The 20,193-nt window shown below is 37.9% G+C and overlaps 1 protein-coding gene across 1 annotated transcript in view; it reads right to left on the bottom strand.

Moving 5' to 3' along the window:
- SOX6 (SRY-box transcription factor 6) overlaps positions 1-20,193 on the bottom strand; it is a 445,733-nt gene that overhangs the window by 26,864 nt on the left and 398,676 nt on the right. The window contains exon 13 of the mRNA XM_060018551.1: positions 15,837-15,945. Within this exon, the coding sequence (XP_059874534.1) occupies positions 15,837-15,945 (109 nt within the window). The remainder of the gene's footprint in view (positions 1-15,836; positions 15,946-20,193) is intronic.

Raw genomic sequence — 20,193 nt, forward strand, 5'->3', positions numbered from 1 at the left:
GAATCATGATTTGAAACAAAAACAAAAATTATAAAAAAAAAAAACCAAAAAACAAAAATTATAACACTCCTCAAGGAATATCTTGGAGAATATTTTAGTGACCTTGTAGTAAGCAAAGATTCTTAGATATGGCAGATAAAGCACTAAATATACAAGAAAAATAATAAATTGAACTTTATCAAAATTAAGACTCCGCTTATCAAAAGTGATTATTAAGAAAATGAAATGTTAAGGCCCAGACTGGGGAAAAATACACGTCTGACAAGACTTGTATCAAGAATATATAAAGAACTTTTACCAAAAACAAAAAGTAAACAATCTAATTTAAAAATAGGCAAAAAGACTCATAAAAAAAACTTTACAGAAGAAGATACAGTTATGGCCATTGAGCACATGAAAAGGTATTCCATGTCATTAGTCATCGGGAAAAGGCAATTAAAGCCACATACCATTTTGCACCCACTAGAATGGATTACAACACTAAATGTTGGCAAGGATATGGAGCAACTGGAACTCAAACATACTGATAGCAGAAGTGTAAAGTGGCATAACCATTTTGGAAAACAGCTTGGCAGTTTCTTTTAAAGTAAAATATACATTCATCGATGACCTGCAATTCCATTCCTAAATACTTACCCAAAACAAATGAGAACTTTTCAGAATATAATAGCACTTCTTTTCAGAATAACCAAAGGCTGAAAATAACTGGAAAATGGAAAAACTGTGGTATATACATACAATGGGATACTAGCCACAATAAAACTACTTCAGTGCTTAGTTCAAAAAAGGTAAAAACAAAAGTACCAAAGTAAAACAGAAAACCAAACAAACGAATGTAAGTGATATTTTTCTGAAAGATTCTTTTCTCTGTAAACCTGAGTGTGTGGCATATTCAGGCCATTGTGAACTCAAAAAAAAAAAAAAGAGTCATTTAGCAAAAAGAATTATTAAAAGGGGAAAAAATGCTACAATTGGTTGCTTACTAATAAAAAGAGACAAATATAATATACACCATTGGGTTCTTGACAATCACACTATTTTAGACTACTTTAGTCTATCAACAGAATAATTAATTTTCTCCTGTGGGATTTTGAAAGAGTTACATGACACATCTGAGTTAACAGAGAAAATGATCATGAGTGCATCAGAAACAAAAATGTAGAAGATAAAGGAATATTAGAAGCAGACATGAAAAATTAGGAAAGGAGGAAGTTATTAATATGACATAGGTTGGATTTTTTTCACCAAGTTTATTCCATCAAATGTATCTTAACATTGTGGAGGTCTAATTCACTATGTTGTAGGGATGGCTGACAGCTGTCCGTCTATGATTATGGAAGTTCTGCTAACTTTGCACTCCAACTTACTGCCAGAATGTGAACTTACTTTCATTATAAGAAGGCTATTTGAAATTCAAATTTGATTTCTTCTTGGAAAATAAAAGAGATGGATGATTTGGCTATCCTAGTGGTTTACTTGGCAGGAAAATACATTCCGTGGCTGAGCGAGAACCTTTATCATTAGAGAACTGATGTGTTCATCTTCAGAGAAGGAGGGATACCAGCAGTGGAAGAGTATGGTTTGAGCTCTGTGTCTTTTATAGAGGATTAGCTAGATAGGTTAGCAAAGAATGATTTACTGATGGGTGTCATGATTTAAAGACGGCAAATGCAAAATATGGATGCATAGTTCTTCTGAACTAGAGGTCGGTTCAGAAGAAAAATAAGGAACCAGGGGTACAGGAACAAAAGATGAATAACCTGTGGTACTTTGATTAAAGTGTTAATTCTTCATTTGACCAATGCAGGGGAAAGCCATAGGAAAATTTTCATTTCCCTATTTTCATTTTAAGCTTCTTTAATCCCTACCTACCTCAAATGCCCTACTTACCTCAAGTATTGAACTTACCTATACCAAAAAATTTACTGAATAAATTAGATAGATGGATGATAGATAGATAGATAGATAGAGATAAAGATATAAACATATGTAGTGTACACATAAAGAAAAAATTCCGCTGGACAATTTGGAAACAGACATTTCACTAATTAGAGTATCAAAGTAATTATTTTAAAGAACAGTTTATGTTTTTCACTAGTCTAGACCAGAGATCAGTTTCCAGAATAGAAACACCAAGCGTACTAAGGAATTTTACCTACAATAACATTTACAAAGTGCTTTCAGGAAATACATTATCTCAATCCTCCTTACAATCCTTTGAAATGGGTAAGAGGGTAAATATATTCACTTCACTTTATAGATGAGAAAACCAAGGCTCAGAGAAGGTGAGTTACCAGCCTCTGAAATAACCGGCTGCTAGTATATTGCTAACAAGGAACAAAGCCAGATCTAGAACCTAGGTCTTCTGACTTTAAGTCTAGTGCATTTCTCCTACACCAAAGCTACCCCAGGCACTATTCGGTGACATGAAATAACTCTGAATCTCAGAGCCCACCATTCCTTGGCTGGAACATTGCTTTCCCCCTGTAAGGATGCCATTTCCCTGTACCGTTAAGCACATTAAAGGAGCCTATTACCAGTTATGAAGTTCATGCCACTATCTAATTGGTCCAAAGATGCAAGAGCATGCAAAGAAAGCACTAAGGAGTGAAATTACAGCAGGGATTAAAACAAAGCTAAATTAATGCATTCCTTGGTTGCATGATTATGAGCAAGTGCTGTTGTAGATAAGGCTTCTATTTTTTCCTATTGGAAACTCCATTCTCTTTAAAAGATCAACAAGAAGAACCAAAAGGGAATTCCCTAAGGTCAGCTCTGAGGAAACATAAACCTCTAATTCAATAACTCTGCTACTGCTCTGAAAAAAAGGCTTTATTATTGCAACATCCATATGGAGCCAATTGGACATTAATGACTAATCAATCCCTCCCCTTTCTATTCTACTTAAAGTGTCACAAACCATGTTTAGATTAGCCCATTTCCTGCTTAGGATTGCTCAAGATGTCTTTTGTTCTTTCAGGACCAGCCTGATGGAGGCAGCTTAAACAAACACCACGACCAGAGTGGCGCAGGAGTTATAAAGTGCCATATGTGAGTGAACAAAGGGGCTATACTAAAGCCTTTTGTGGTATTTGTTCATGTTTTTCATCTGAGCTTAAAAAGGCTTAATGACTTTGTGGTGAGCTGATGCATGTGGCTCGTGGCTTTGCAAAATGAAGGAAATTCTAACCAGTGATACACCAGGCTGTGTTTTCAAGGGTCTCCTGCTTGCAGTTTTGGTGCCCATGTTTACTTTTTTTTTTTTTTTTTTTTTAAATTCTCAAGTTATATTTGCTTTACACAGACAGCTCAACAGAGCCCTTTATCTTATTTCAACTACAGGATCCTAGGGCAACTGAGATAACTTATGTGATTCTTTATTTTAATGACCTGAAAGTAGCACAGAACATCAAATACTCTACTTATTATCTATTTGCTATTTGTATGCACAGGAGAGGGCTTACAAGCTGTTGAGTCCAGGCAAAAAGGCATTATTTAAGTTTGAACCAGAGACTACTGTGGAGGAAATAAGACAAAAATAGGTTCTGGCTCCTTAAGTTTTCAGGAGAACCAGTCTCAGATTCAAGCAGATTCCCTTGGAGAATACAGAGGCTGGTGAAAAGCTGGTAGACTAAATAATTCATGTTGCTCAGCAGTTTCTAGCTTCATCCAACTCAATATACTACCATAGACTCTACATGAAATTAAGAAGCACAAACCAAGATGAAGCAAATCTCAGATTAGTTAACAAAGATACTACTAAATCCCACCTCTCATTTCCACCCTTATCACTCATCAATTGCCTTGGCCTCATTCTCTCTGGTGGACTATTTTAAATACCAGCCTTCTAGCTGACTTTTATTTCCAATTTTGAGTCCCCAGTCTCTACTTAAATACCTCTTCCTAATTTCAGCCAGGGTAATCCATCACAAATGCAATTCTGACCAGAGCACTCCTATATTAAAGTCTTCAGTGGCTCCCTAATGCCCAAAAGATGAAGTCCAAACTCCTTAGTATGGTATTCAAGGCTCTCCATGACCTGGCTCTCTACTATGTCTCCAGTTTCATCTCTAGCTACTCTACTTGAAATTTCTTTGCTTTATAATACTGAACTACTTCTGGTTCTCTATATACCATGTTGCTTTATACTAGGAGTCCATGCTTTCCCTTTTCCTGGAATTTCCTCTCCATCTTGCAATCAACTCATTCTTTGACTCACATCAGGGATCATCTTACCCAGACAGTCTTACCCAGTTCGTCAGGTTGGGCTAAGTATTTTAGGCTCCCACAGCACCCTGTGCCTGCCTCTATCTTACATTTACTATATTTTATCCATATTGCCAATTGTATCTGCCCACCTTCTTCACTAGACTATGCACCTTAAAAGGGCAGGAACAACGCTGTGTCTTATTCATAACTGCTTTGCTAGGGTCTGGTGCATAAGCTGGCATAAGGTAAGTACTCAAATGTCATAGCAGAGAGCATTTGACATCTTCGACAGTGAAAATTTTAGAGTGAGATTCAGATGTCTACATGTTGCATTAGAACCTGGGAATTTCTGAAATCAGATTTTGTATAAATCCCATTTATTTCTTATATTCTGTTAAGTACTTTGCCTTACTTGAACCCTCTATAAAATAAAAATGGCTTTAATGGGAAAATGTACCCACAGCTGTTTGGAAGTCAGAGATCATTGGTTCTAATCTTACTTCTTTTATTGACTTTCCACACTGTACAAATCTGAAATCCTGGCCTCCCACTTCCGGGGAAATCCTGAAAGGATGATAAGGCATGTCAGAGCTTTTTGGAAATATTAAATCTGAAAGCTATTCTAATGCTGTCGGGTTTGTGTAAATATATACAACTGAAGCATATATTCAAATAGGCATATGATGGGACCTTCCCGATAGAGTCAATATGAAATGGATAAAACATGCTCATAGAATTAGAGAATTTTAACATGAGAGGGATATTAAAGATCATCTAATCCACGTCTGAGGTTAGAGAAGTTAAATTGCCCAAATCTCATAGTTAGTAAATGGCAAAATCACAATGAACTCAAATGTAACTATTCCCAAAGTTTCACACTTGCCATCAAAGTAAATTTCTAAAATGGTCAGCTGAATTGTTTCAATGGTATCCAGACTTAGATTAAAAACTCTTAACAAAATTAATTTAGTTGGTCTTTCTTCTTCATTTCATTTGTCCCAGGGAATCTGCCTTTTACTAGAATGAGAGACGCAGATCACAGGTGCAGTAGAAACTAATTTTTTTAAGGTTAGGGATATGGAAATACACAGTATTAGAAGGAGAGGGCACAAGGATTTGGGGTAATCAACTCAATTTTGTAGTATATCAAAACTTCTTTGCCCTGAGAATCTGGTGAAAGTATTTGAAAGGTATTTAATATTTGTGTGGTTTGAAAGATTGAAAAAAAAAAACTTTCACAGGTTTCTATTTCTCATTAAATTTTTCTACTTTTTAATGAAAACCAACAGGAAAAAACTACTTCAACAAAGGCAATCAACTGAATCAGCTCATCTTGGAGAAGAATGGGAGTCAGTGTGGCTCAGATGCTATGTAGACAGACAGATGTGGGTTTGAATTTTGATTTGCTCTTTCCTAAGTAACCTTGGGTAAATTATTTCCCTTCTCTAAACTACAGTTTCATCTCCTTATAAAAGAGAGCTAATAATTTCTGCTTGTCTGGATCCTTGTGAGGATTAAGTGGGAACATAAATTTCCCAGCAGTGACTGGAACCCAGTACCCACTCATTAAACAGTAGCTGCCTTTAGAAATAGTAGCAGTAGTAATGGCAGTAGAAGTAGTGGAATGTCTATTCCAGTACCAAGAACAAGCAGGTGCTTAACTCATATTTGTTCCCTTTCTAGTCTTTCCCCGTACCTGGGTGATACTCCCTATACTGCACAGTCCTGTCCTTCAGCATAGTTATAAAATGAGCCCTTAGCTGGAGAGTGCAATTTACTACTTAATGGAGCCTCTTTTCTGACCCAAAGCTAAAAATATATTTCAAGAGTGTCCCTATGATATAGAACTAAAATGTATCGAATATGCATTAAGACACAATCAAAAAGACCATCTCACACCTCCCCAGTTCCCACCTGTGGGGCCTGTAACCAGACTATGCTGCTCAGTCCAAGCCAGAAAAAAAGAAAAAAAAAAGAAGAAACCCTTATCTTGAGAATTTATAGATCAGCTTTTTATAAAGGACTCACTGGAATAGCAAAGAATTAGGATTACTGACTGTATAATAAATATAGGACAGGGAAGTCTCAGGGACATTGGACAATTGTTTTTCCTTTCTGCTCTACCAGCAGTTCTGTGACTCTGCAGCATGGAGTAGCTGCTCTTACCATTTTTCATTTTGTCCTCACGCAGGATCAACCTTCCTAGTGAAAAGTCAGCGTATATTGAAGAAGCATGAAGTGATTTCTCTGCCATGAAAGTAAATATACATAAGCCAGTAAGGTGCAATTTTTATTTTTAGTAAAAATTTCAAATGGCTGAATATACTGTTTATGAAATTCTTCTCTCCAGGGCTGTGACTTGGGATATTGAGTTTTAGTTCAGAATTACTTGTTACAGCCTACTCCTAAATTTAACAGTTTACAGTATAACGCAAATATTGATGGGTTCTTACACAATCTCTTCCCTCTGGTACCATGACCTAATTTGGGACATCATGTCTAAGGGTAAATATCCACTGAACAAAATCATTTAAAAAAGATCACTCTCCTCTAGTGAGAGGCCAAAGTACAAGACTGATCTGTAAAGGCATCGAACAGTCACAGCAGACAAAGTAAAATCATACGTAAACGAGTATTATACCCAGGAGGAGAAGAGGTATTTTTAAAATGACTTGAATAAAAACCCTCCTAACACCTAGTCAGCTCTCCCATGATGTAATATGAAAAGACAGCCATTGAATAGTCCCTCTGAAAGGACATTAAAGAGAACAGAGGAATAAAGAGACTAACAGACCACCAAGACCAACCTAACTTCTGCTTTTCCATTATTTTTAACCTCTATACATAATCTAAGTCAATCTTGAACGACTAAAGTTTAATGCCTATTTAGTTGGTGGCAAAGTCCAAATTCCTCAGCCTGACTCTCAAGGCCCTCCACAGTATGGAGCTCAGCTATATTTATAACATATTCAATTCAACAAATATTCACTGAGTATAAATATATGGAAAGCTTTGTATTGGGCTTGGTGGAGAACACAGAGTTGAGAAGTGACTCTTTCATTCTGGAACTTCCTTGTGAATGTCTGTGTACTTTACCATTTCTGTGTCTGCTTGGATTATTCCCTCAACTGAAAGTTCTTCTCCTTCTCTTTGTTTTTCCAAACCTAGGCTCATCTCCAGCTATATTTCTATCAGACCTTCCAGAATCATGGCTGTCAACAAAGCACTGTAGGTTCCTCTTCTAAATAGCACTCTTTTCTGTTTCTCTAATGATGTACTATAACATATAACATCTTAGGTTGTTCTGCTTTCTGTGTATGCTAATATTATTATCCCAACTACATTACTAGCTCTTGAAGAATACAGTATATTCCATCTTTTAAAAAATCCTTCTCTCTGTGCTCGTAACAGTGCTGTGTATATAAGAGATAATTAGTAAATTATAACTTGAACATGTGGGTAAAACTAAAGATTGGGGGACTCTGAGTAGGGATAGACCCCGTTGGGAATGACCTGGCTATCAGAACTTGTGGCTCAGTCTACAGAGAACCACCTCTAAAGAGGATGAAATGACAGATAGTGTGTGTAAACAAACAGCGATAGAGTAAAATGAGACAGTGTATCTAAAAGAAGGAGATATTCAAAGGTAAGAATTTCTTAGTTAAAGAAAAAAAAGATAGGGAAGTCAGTAACAGAAAATAGGGGAGAGCTGGTCGGTTATTGAATTTTGTGAATAAGTTAGAAGCACAGTTATCAGAACTTGAAAAGAGGGAAAGGACCAATTGGGGGGAAAAAAAGGGAAAAAACGGTTGTTCTCAAGTTCGGTCTTGACCTTAAGCAGAGAGAATTTAAAGAGCACACCAAATTGGCCTGAGACTCTTTAAATTCCACCAGCCTAAGGTTAGGCTGAATTCTATAGCCTGCAGATGGGAAGTCAAGTGGCTCTTGCTGCCAAGAGAAGAGGATTCTAGGGACAGGGAACTAGACAAGGTCCACACCTCAACAGTCACTACACAGTTAGTCCAGACACGGCAGATAGACCTCTATCAGCCAGCGTTTATTCTAATACGTTGGTTTATGTGAGGCAGACATATGTACTGCTGAGGAACCATAGACTGATCTTGCAGTCCCATTGGGAACACGTGCCGGCTGTTCTTGTCTTGGATCTGATTTTCATGGTAGATGGCGTTAAATCTTTTGTCACCCAGTTGCTACAGCAAGATGGGGGAGCACTTCTGTGTGATTCAGTAATGGCATAGACAAGCATTTCTTCCCCAGAACGGAGGATATTCAGTCAGAAAACCAGATAATTTTGTGTGTGTGGTGACACTGTCAATGATACCTCTTTAGAGGAGGCAGCCCAATGAGAAACCAGCTCTTGGACAGGGCTAGGCTCCTCACGAAAGGGAGGCTGGGTCTTTGATTGGGCTTCTCTAGCTTAAGCAACTCTAAGAAGCAGGTTGAATTCGCTTTATGGAGTATTAGGGGATGGAGTTATACAAGAATCTTGACATTTCACTCTCTTATCCCATCAGGACTATCCATCACTTGGAAAGTGCAATGGAAATTGTTTTCTACCAACATTAAAAGTTATTTGGGAGCTTTTAAGACACAGCAAATATATTTCTTTAAGAGAAGTTTATTTGCTTGTTTAAGAGAGCTGCACTTTATATATAGTGCTGATATAAACTGGTGCACAGGATCCTCTAAAACTGTTTATATCCACAGTAAAATACATTTTTGTGATACCACAGAGTTAGTCCAGAGCCAAGGGCTTTTTGAACTCTGCTTATCTCCCAGCCTGTGTGGCTGTTACTCAGTTTTCACTATGTCTGGGGTCTCCCTGGCCACCCATCCTGGCCTCAGACCTCAGCCTGCTGGTTCCATACAGACTGCTTTGCCTATTCATTTTTCTGAGATGCCTGGAAATGCTATTTTAGGCAGCTATGGAAGGCCAGACCCATAAGCCCACAGCAAAGCTCTGGTTGGTGCTCCCTCTGGATTTCCCTGGGTCTTTTATTTTAATATGTATAATTCCCCAACTTTTATTCTTGGTATACAATCTAGTACTTGGATACCTTCTTGGACAAAGACATCTCATCTCTGATATATTTCAATAATAATTTCACTTATTTTAAAGATGGTATGGTCCCCAATTTACACTTGTTACTTTCTAGTTGACTTAAAGGTGAATGATTTCAATTGTACAGCAGTAAGATAAGAGTTTAAAAACCAGAAATCATCTACACCAACTTCCTCATCTACAGCTGAGAAAATTCAGGGAAAGAAATTGACTTGCTTAGGGTAGAACAACCGGAATTTAAGTTTCCTAACCCTTGAGGAAATATCTGAAGGGGTGTCATGTGGAGAAATGGTAAGCTTTATTTTGTTGGAATCCAAAAGTCAGACTAGAACCAATGAGTAGAAGTTATAAGGAAGCAAAGACAAATAACAAAGAATTAAAAATTAGAACCGGAACGAGCTTCTCAAGAAGTAGTCAGTTTTCTGTCATGAGACTATTAGAGGCATTTGAACAGAAGTGAGATGACTACTTGTCAGGAACATAAAAAGGGATTTCTTGGATGGAATTGTAAATTTGATTACATGTCTCTCCTTTATTCCAATTCTGCGAATCTAAATGTTGTGATGTGAAGCACTGTATTCTGGTGGGCTTGAACAAATAATGACCTTTACATTCCAAAGTGTAAGCAGATGTAGCCTTTAAATCCCTCCCCAGATTATACTACAGCTTTCCTCTGATGCCTTGAATGAGCCGTGTATCATCAGGTCAATCTTCCTTTTCTACCAGGAGTAAGGATTCAGGGAGGGGAAAGGAAATGTGAAAAGCTTCAAAGATTTCCCAGAGTATGGATCAAAGGGTAAGCAGGATTTTTAGGAGAAGACATTCACATTAAGTGGTGCATTTTTTAAGGAAAAAGAGGAAAAGTTGCAGTCCCTGTTATTTGTCTATAAACAGAGAGCTTAAGTTGACAATAATAAAGCTATCCTGAGATTTAAAACTTAGAAGCAATCAGAAGTTCACAAAAAAAATGAAGCTTTCAGAAGGGTTAAGGCGATCTTGGCTGGGATCCAATTCACAAATTCAGCACAAATCTATAAAACCTTTCTAAGCAAATCTGAGAACCTGAGAGCAACCCCTTCTAAAAGGGGTTATTCTTGGTGCACATATCCATTTCCATTCAAAGCAATGCAAGTTTTTAATACATGGAGGACAGCACATCATTACAGTTCCAACCCAGGGTCCAAAAGCCTGCCTAATGGTAATCACTTTCAGAGCTCATCCCTTTTAGAGCTCATATTCCACTATGTTCCACGTCAAAATGAGGTGTGAAAAAGCAAAACAAAACAAAACAAAATGAGGTGTTGCTGGGACACAATAATTGAATTTGAGAATTAAAAGAGGTGTTAGAAGAAGGTTTTCTTACCCAAACTATTCTGAAAAACAGAAAAAAAGAAAAGTGTCCCTTTAGAGGCCCCAGGTGTGTGAGAGAGAGGAAACAGGATGGAGAGAATATAAAAAATAAGGCGGGCTACAACTACCGTTGCTGGGGGGAAGAGAAGAAGAAGGCGGGGGGGGGGGGGGCGGTCCATCTGTGAAAGGTAATTAGGAAATGCTACTGGAGAGATCTTCTCATTAATAAAAAGAAAAGATCATTCTCATTAATAAAAAGAAAAGACCAAAGACTTGAACATTCGATTCAGCAAGTGGTACAAATATACTCTCAAAGATATTGGTCTCCCCTTTTATTTCTCTGAAGAAAAAACCAAGTGAAAGCTACTGTGGACAGATCACCTTTCTTGTAATAAACACACTCTATGTTTCATGAAGACCCTAATAACAATCTTGCATTTGGAGGGGACCCTAGAAATAATGGAATCCAACATACCTCTTTTAAAAGATAAAGTTAAGCCCAGGGGCATTCGTCACTTATTTGCCTTCATTTAGCAAAGGAACTTTAATCCAAATTTCCCAATAACCAGACCAGAGCCCTTTCTACTATACCTTGCAACCCTGAAATTAGGAGGGTTGAGATAAGAATTGCACTCTTGCCCAAGGAGAACAAGGAGAGGGGAAACACCGTATGAAAAGTCCATAAAAAGTTAAACATCTGTTCGTCATTCTTAATACGTGGTGACAGACTCAATTAATTGAGTCCTCTCTTCCTTACATGCCCTACACAGGAGCTAACAACTTTTGTGCGCTTAATACATATAAAGCCAACAAATGCTCCAAAATATAACAAGACCTTAAACATGTTTCCTAAGCCCCCAGCACCGATGAATTTGTAGTTTTATAAATATCGTGGTGAACAAGAAATGCTGTCTTGTCATATTCAAGCCAAATAACAGCTGGACTTTAAAAATAAAATTTTGAAGACATTTGCCTTTTATATTTTTAATTTCTGTTTTCCTGGCTTACGGTTTTGTCATTTGATTTTGATGAGTGGTTAATACACACGCACAGCTGCCTCTTTTGGTGACCTTTCCCTTGCTGCTTCCATGTTCAAAGCTATGAAGCAGGTCTACAAGTTGCTTACTAAGTGATATTGGCATTTTCGCAACTGGCAGCAGACATTTTCCTGGAAAGCCAGGCTTACTTTAGTCACTTCAGAAGCCACACAGGAGAATGGGGAGCAAGGAGAAGAAGGGCATAGCCCCTTAAAGCTGCCATTATGCATTATTCACAATAGCCAAGACACAGAAAACAACCTAAGTATACATCAGCAGATGAATGGATAAAGAGACTGTTTTATATATACATATATATAAATTCATGTGATAAATGATATTATGTATTACATATAGTACATAATATGTTATATAGTTATATATACATATTTTGAATGTGATAAAAATATTATTCATCCATAAAAGGGAAGAAGGAAACCCTGTCATTTGCAACAACATGGATGACCTTGAAGGCATTACGCTAAGTGAAGTCAGACAGAGAAAGACAAATACTATATGATCTCACACATACGTGGAATCTAAAAAGCCTGAAGTCATAGAAACAGAGAATACAATGGTGGTTTCCAGGGACTAGACAGTGGGGGAAGTGGGGAGATGTTGGTCAAAGAGTACAAACTTCCAGTCATAAAGATGAATGAATAAGCTCTGGGGATCTAATATACAGCAGGGTGACTATAGTTAAAAATATTGTCTTATATACTTGAAAGTTGTTAACAGAGTAGTTTTTAAATTTTCTCATCAAAAAAAGGTAACCTGTGAGGTGCAGAGGTGTTAACTAACCTTACTGTGGTAATCATTTCCCAATATATACGTGTATCAAATCGTCACATTGTACACCTTAAATCTGCACCAATGTTATTTGTCAATTATATGTCAATAAAGCTGGAAAAAGATTTTAACTGGTCCAAAGCCAGAGGAAACATGGAGATGATCATGTGTGGACTAAGAAGGGATGATATCCTGGGTGAGAGCTACAAAACTTACCTGTCAATGGAGCTTACCGAAGTAGCTTTCGCCCTGAACCTCTGTGAGGAACAATGAAGTCTTGATCTTCTTAGTACTTTTCTCAGTGATAATTATATCTGTCTTATGTATCTATGTATGCATTATCCTTTTAATCTTCTGTGTTTCTTCACTAGACTTTAAGTTCCAAGAGGTCAGGAACATATTTGTTTTGCTTCCTTTGCTTTATCCAGTGTCTAGTTCAGGGACCGGCACACAGAACAGGCACTCAAGAAATGTTTGTCTGTTTGTTTGTTTGTTTGTTTGTTTTTAGACCAAGACTGACTGAAGGAGTGAATAAATTTTTTAGGTATTCTTTCACTTCATTTCCTTCTTACTCTTCCTCTTAAGGGAAATATGGAGGAGCAAAGTGGAGAAAGTATGTGTACCTGTTATCTACTCTGACTTTAATATGAACTGCAACTCCAGCAGGCTTTGCAATCAGCTTACGCTTGAACAGATGCCAGGAAATATCCTGAAGTCAGCAGAAGGCTGCTGCGCATCCCAGCAGTCCTCACAAAGGCACTGCACTTCTGTTGGTTTTAGAGCAGGTAACTTGACTCCATTCATGAACTCAGTCCCCCAAAAGCACACGAGGGCTCAATGGCAACTCTGGGCAAGCTTCTGAAGGGAGGTTTTCACACGCTCCTTAAGCTCCTGGGCCACTACAGCCCTTCTACTGTTACAGTCATCAGGCATTGCTGCTATGTGTGACAGAGTAACACGAGAGCTGGTGCATGGCATGACTTGCTATATTTAGGGGAGAGGAAATGGGCCATATACTGAGGAAGGTCACAAGGAGTTTGTTCAGAAAAATGAAGGCACCACTTCTGCATCCGTGTATACAGGGGGCGCAGGATAGCACAGTACTTCATGGCTTGCGTTCTGGAGCCAGGCTGCCTGGGATCAACTCTCAGCTCTACCCTTACTAGCTATGTGACCTGTGGCAAGTTACTTAACTATTCTCACCCTTAATTTTCTCATCCGTAAAATGGAAAAAAAAATACCTTCTTTACAGAGTTGTATATGATTTAAATGAGAAAACATGTGTTAAAAGCTTAGTGTATTCTCTGGCATATAAATGCTTGATAAATGTTTGCTCAAAAAAAGCAAAGTAACTAGGAAATTGGTTTGAATCCAGACAATCTGGATACTGAATGGAAGTTCCACAGATTTTTCTATACAGTATGTTTCTCTACAGTTAAGCTTTTCACTTTTTCTTTTCATAATGGTTAATAACTCTGACCACGATTTTTAACTTACCAAGCACATGATATCATCAACTAGATTATTAGCATTACTGAGAGGCAAATGACTTTATACCTATTGTACAGTTAAGAAGTAAGTGAAGGGCTTCCCTGGTGGTGCAGTGGTTGAGAGTCCGCCTGCCGATGCAGGGGACACGGGTTCGTGCCCCGGTCTGGGAAGATCCCACATGCCGCGGAGCAGCTGGGCCCGTGAGCCATGGCCGCTGAGCCTGCGCCTCCGGAGCCTGTGCTCCGCAACGGGAGAGGCCACAACAGTGAGAGGCCCGCGTACCGCAAAAAAAAAACAAAAAAAAACAAAAGCAAGAAGTAAGTGAAGAAAGCTGAATGACAGATTAAGAAAACTCTGTTAGAACAAGGATAAGGCAATAGAACTCTGTAACTCCTAGTCTACAGAAAAATTAACAGACTGAATACTCCAAAGTGATGAAAAGTATTATTTCACTGTGTCTGGTCAAAGATTAAGGTACTCTGTAGTACCATCTTCCAACAAAATTGAGATGTGCCACACCTGAATAACTAGTTCCCTAGACCACGGAACCTCAATCCTCACCAGGGGGGATATCATGTACTTCTAAGTGCCTATAAAAATGTCAGTGTCACCGTGCTCTCAGTACACATTCTGCATGGAAGACAGTGAGTATATTTCTGGTTTTGAGTCCTCTTTATTCCTCCTTTCCTGCTCCCCCACTTCCTTTTCCTCTTCCCTTCCCTTCCTTCCCCACTCCCCTCACACATGCACATACCAATCAGAGTTTATTTTAACACCTTGTACCCAGGACTATCATTAAACATTAGTCTCTCCCACTGGCATGAAAAACCTGCCTTCTGAAAACTCTCTGAAGTACTTCCTAATGTCTGATACTACCCATCTCTTAGTGCTCATGCCAGGGATTTCTGAACTGCCTCGGATGGCCCCAAGCTATCACTAGAAGCCATGCTCAGTTCAGATGCTGCTATGAAATGTCTTCATGTGTTTTCAAGGGATTAGGGTCCTGGAAGGAATCCTGCCAATAAAAGGGATAATAGTAAGATTTTTCCCCTCAAGCTAAAGGACTTTAGCTGGGACCTGAGATGGATGAAGTATTGTGTTACTCTAAAGAGAACAAATAATCTTCCCTGACTGGTGGGAGGGATTCTGACACAGGAACAGCTAACGGGAAGACCAGTCCCTGCTCTGGGATGACACAGTAAATAACCAGGCAACGCTACTACTAAAGTGCTGACTTAACTCATAGATTGTAAACAGCCTCTGGGGAGCAATCTCTGCTGTTTTGCTGCTTGTGTATTTAAAACAAACAAACAGAAAAGAAAGAGGAGCGGACAGGCTGATGGTGCTGTGGGTAAACACATTGAGAGTAAAGCTAGTCTTTTCCATCCTGACTTTCAAAAGACTGTATAACGGTTAGTACCCAGACACAGGCTGGGCCTTGCCCAAGCAATTATTAATTTTATGCTAGATCTGCTTCAAACTATAATTTAGTTTCCAAAACGGTTTGATTGCACCTGGGAATCACTTGATTTGGGGGTAAAAAATCCTCCTTTGTATGTTTGTCCCTTTTTTTTTAATAAGAATGTCATGAGGTGGATGAAACACAGAATTCTGTTGTTCATTGAAATGTAGAGGGTTCTTTTATTTTAAAACTTTAAAATGGCACCTTGAAGTATTTGGATTGCTATGTGTTCAGTAACACACAATCTAGCTGAATTTCAAAGTCCTCAACTATAACATATAATGAAGCCTAACATTTTTCTGATTTGCCAAGAAAATTGATCTGGTGACTCCCAAGAAAGACCATGAAGATCCTACATCTGCCTCAGGCACACCTCTAGAAACACACAGAGCAGCAGAACAGAAAAGCCACTCACCCTCTGCATCTTCTGGCCGAGTAAGATCGATGACACCTGGGCCCAGCTTTCCATCTTCACTTGACTTTCCTGTTAACTGGGGCCCCAAATTTTCAAAGCGTGTTCTTTCCTAGAGGAAAGAATAATCAGAGACTTATACTAGCTTCCAAAGCAGCCACTTTTTCCTTCCAGTTTCTATCTTTCTTAATGGACAAAACTTGGATTTACAAACATCATTTCTGACCAACTTGAGCTCAGAAAACTTTTCAGGAAGATTCCACTAAAGCCTGTTTATGGCACTGACAGTGTTGACAGCACCTAAACCATAGTACCTATAAGGAAAGGAAATCTGTGGCAGGTAACCTGCCAGGGCTGTACTGTACTGCACATCTCTCTGTTGGATTTGCTCCAGTATTCTAAAAGGAATGCAAATGAAAGGTGTGAGCCAAAACTGCAATATTTGAAAGAGCAGTTTCCATTAAAATATACTGTTATTCAATGGGAGAGGAATTTTCCTTTTTAGAGATCATAGTTTGCATTGGTACTCCTGGAAAAATACGAATCAGAATTTTAGGCAAGAAGATTTCAGAAACAAATATTTCGAAGCAGGCAGACTAGATGATGGCTTTGATACTATTATTTTGCTGTGGAGTTTGAACTGTAACTTCCTGGTAAGTGAAAAGGAGAACATTACTCCTAGTCAGGCCTTGAGTCAGGAAAGTTAAACACTCTTGCCATTACAGTAGGGAAACACAGAGATGCTTTAATTGTTAACCTGTTCTTCTAGGATCAGGAGTCTGAAACATCACAGTGAACTCTCCTCCTGTAGCTCTCTGGATCAGTAGCAGAGGGCTCATTGATCATAATTAACATGGTGTTCCTGTCTGCAGAAACACAGCACGTGTCCCCTTCTCTCCTCCTTGCTACTCTCCAGACTCAAACTTGGCTTTGTGCTGTGCTTATGAATGAATGAAACCTTGTTGTTCATTACTATGAAACAATATTAAATGTCATGTCAGCTTGAATTTACAGACATGAAATAGCAGCTTCCAGCTCCGGGAATGGTTTCTGCATGTTATACTTAATGCATTATGCAGCAGTAGAGGACTGATTGCTGTTCAGTCTATTGTTCAATGACCTAGTTCTGTACTAGGCATGTTCGGCATTAGACGGAAACACTCTGAGTGTTCTCTTCTGTAAGATGTTTAGAAACTTGGAAATATTCTTAAAGAGCAAACATACAATTACTTGATAGAGGCTGTGTCTCATTTGTACAGTCTCACTACATTTGTGCTTTCTAATATGATTATTTTTGAATATCATTATATTTCTATAATTAATTCCCATCAGTCAAATTGTGCAGGAAGTCTTCCAGTTCCCCTTCATCATGGAATATGTTGAAATCTGTGTTGGAAGAAAACACAGTATAAACCTTGCTTTAATCTAGCAACATTTCTATGAAAGACTGCAACAAAATTATGATCATGAATTTCCCCAACTGGGTAATACTAACTAGTTACAATAGCGGTATGTGGGGAAACCTCTGAAACACCACACTTATAAAAAACAGAGTGAAAATAAAAAGCAAATTAGGTATGGTTCCCCAATATCTTCTTATGTGACACTGCCGCTGCACAAGAACAAATTAACCCAGATGCAGGCCACAACAAAGAGCAACCACAAGCCAGACGAGAGTTTCACACATTGTAGGGGGGAGGACAGCTGTTTTTAATCAGCCAATTTCTATTTTTGAGTAGCACTTTTGGTTGTCATGATGTAAAGAAAAAGAATTAAAGTGAAAATAAGCAGTACCAGGGAAAGCAAAATACTCAACCTTTGTTTTATCACATTGTTTCGCATTTCAAATGTTTGCATGTGAATGCTTTCCCTATGTTAAATGCAGAAGGAGTTTTGATGTGACACCTGCAATCTTCTTGGAAGAACAACCTTTATCTGTATTTTCATGGGGGGAAAAACAACTTTCTCTGAAAATCAACAGACTGTGCTACCTATCAATATGCATATTTCAAGTATCTTTCTAGTCATTCATTCTCTTTGATTTTACCGGAAAAATATTCTCAGTAAAAAAAAATAAATAAAGTTCCTGAAAGAATATCAATATTTTGACAAGGAAGGAGAAGAGGGAAAATTACATGCCATGGTTTGTAAAATCCTAAGACAACAAAGCTTACATGATGATAATATCTTTTCTTTTATAAAAAGTGAAGTGCACTCACAATTCAGTATTATCAGCTTGTTTTTAATCATAACAAAAAACATTCAGAACATTCAACAACATATTCACAGTGTCTTTGAAGTCATACATTTTTCTGACTTCATTGAAAAAAAAAATTATTCTGCAGAGATACTTTCCTTATAAAATATCAATATTTTGACAGAGTAGAAGTCGAGGAAGAATATCCTATGAAACACTTGTTAAATAGGCAGAAAATAAATCGATGATAAAAATTGTTTTGGGCAGTGGGCTGCATTTTATATTTGGTAATATTAAGCACTTGTGTTTGAGATTAAAGAAGGACCCTGCAAAGCCATGCCCTTTCATATAAATTTCTACCTAGTCTCCCAGAAGATTTCCTTCTTTTCTTCAAAGAATAGCTCAGAATATTTATTTGCCAGCCACATAACCATAAGATAAGAGGGTCTGATGTCTACAAGTTAGCTCTGGGCAGCTGAGCTAAGCAAAGATTTTACCAGTGAGGTTGAACATGAGCCTAGTAAATACAGAATGTGGACAGAGGCACAGAGAGAATTTCAAGGATACTTTAGTTCCAAGAGGCCCTCAACTTCTGGCCATTAAGTGCCAATGGGTATGCCCCAATAAGGAAAACATAGACAGTGGGTGGCAAGCTCTTAACTACAAGTTTTCCATGCACTTGAACTAGCTCTCGCAAATTACATAGCTCGCAAGTAGATATTTTGGAGATATAAACAAAACACCTCAATGCTAATTTTAATCTCAACCCCTCCAGGCAGGAAAACTTCCCAGTCTTCATGATGACAGTGAAATGTGCGTTTTACATGCAGTGATGTGATCAGACACTTACTTATGCACTGTCAGTCACAAACATGCAGGCAACATAAAAGTTATTGAAAAAAATTAAAGTCAGCTCTGCTGTGTTGTAGGACTATTGGCTCTCTAAGTGCTTTGAAATTATGATGTATGAGGTAGATGTTGCATATTAAATAAAGATATTTAAATGATAAAGCCCCCTTTAGTGAGAGCTGATGAATGTTAAATGTTACAAGCCACAAGACGGTAGCATTCATCATCTTCACATATTATCAGAGTCAATGACGGGGCAGCCTCACTGATGACAGATAGACTGCTGCATTATTATCCCTTATTTCCAGTGTCACTGAACAAACCATTCAACTCCTCAGGCATTATTTTTAACTTTGCATTAAATTAGTAACTTTTCCCTCCCTACCATGGCAAGATTGATCATTTCTGTCTTTGCACGGGTGGAGAGAGAGAATGAATTTGGGATAACTGAAAAAACAGAGGTTTATTTTCATCTAGTAAAAAAAATCAACTCCCTCTCACTGGCAACAAATGTAAAATTGTGATATGGGGAAAGAACAGCAATGAAACAGTAAGCACATAATAATGGCTTTTCTTTGCACTTAGATAAAAGCTGAATTTTTGATGTGCACAGTATATTTTAATAAAATTTTATATACTATGTTTTATACACTTACTGGCTATTCCATAATAATGTGTGTGCTAACAGTAAAATTGCTCTTAAATTTATGTGTGTTATTTATATGTTCCCACGTAACAATGCTTTTTGTTGTAAAAAAAAATTCTGTTTATTAATGTAATTTTACAACCACTGCATCCAAGGTCCGTGGTAAATTAATGACATTTTTATTATTTTATAGTGTCATTAAATTTTTACTGATCACTCCATCAAACAGAGGCAGTAAAGGCCATAATGTAAACTGGGACACTTAGAGCAGGCAGCAGGAAGACATTCCATATAGTCTGAAGAAAACTGCTAGCAATAAATGATATTTATACCATCTTTAAGCATGTGAGAATACTTGGATAAGTTTGGCAAAACTGTTTCAGTAGTAGAGTGGATTGTGTACTTAAATAACTGTTTGCTTGCCAGTGAGACAAGCCTTTTCCAAACCATATGTGAGATGACTGATTACAGCCATCTCCTGAAAAACAACATGTGAAAGGTAACAATGCACTGGGCACCCTCCCTCTGGATTTCCAAGACTGACCAACCTATACCCTCCTCAAATGATTTCAACATGGTCCTCTTTTCCACAAACTGAAGTGGAAAATTGTACATGCTGAGAGAGGCTTTTTGTTTGTTGCCTTACAAACAAATATATTTCATTTGAC

The sequence above is a fragment of the Delphinus delphis genome, chromosome 8, assembly GCF_949987515.2.
Source record: "Delphinus delphis chromosome 8, mDelDel1.2, whole genome shotgun sequence".
Taxonomy (NCBI): Eukaryota; Metazoa; Chordata; class Mammalia; order Artiodactyla; family Delphinidae; genus Delphinus; species Delphinus delphis.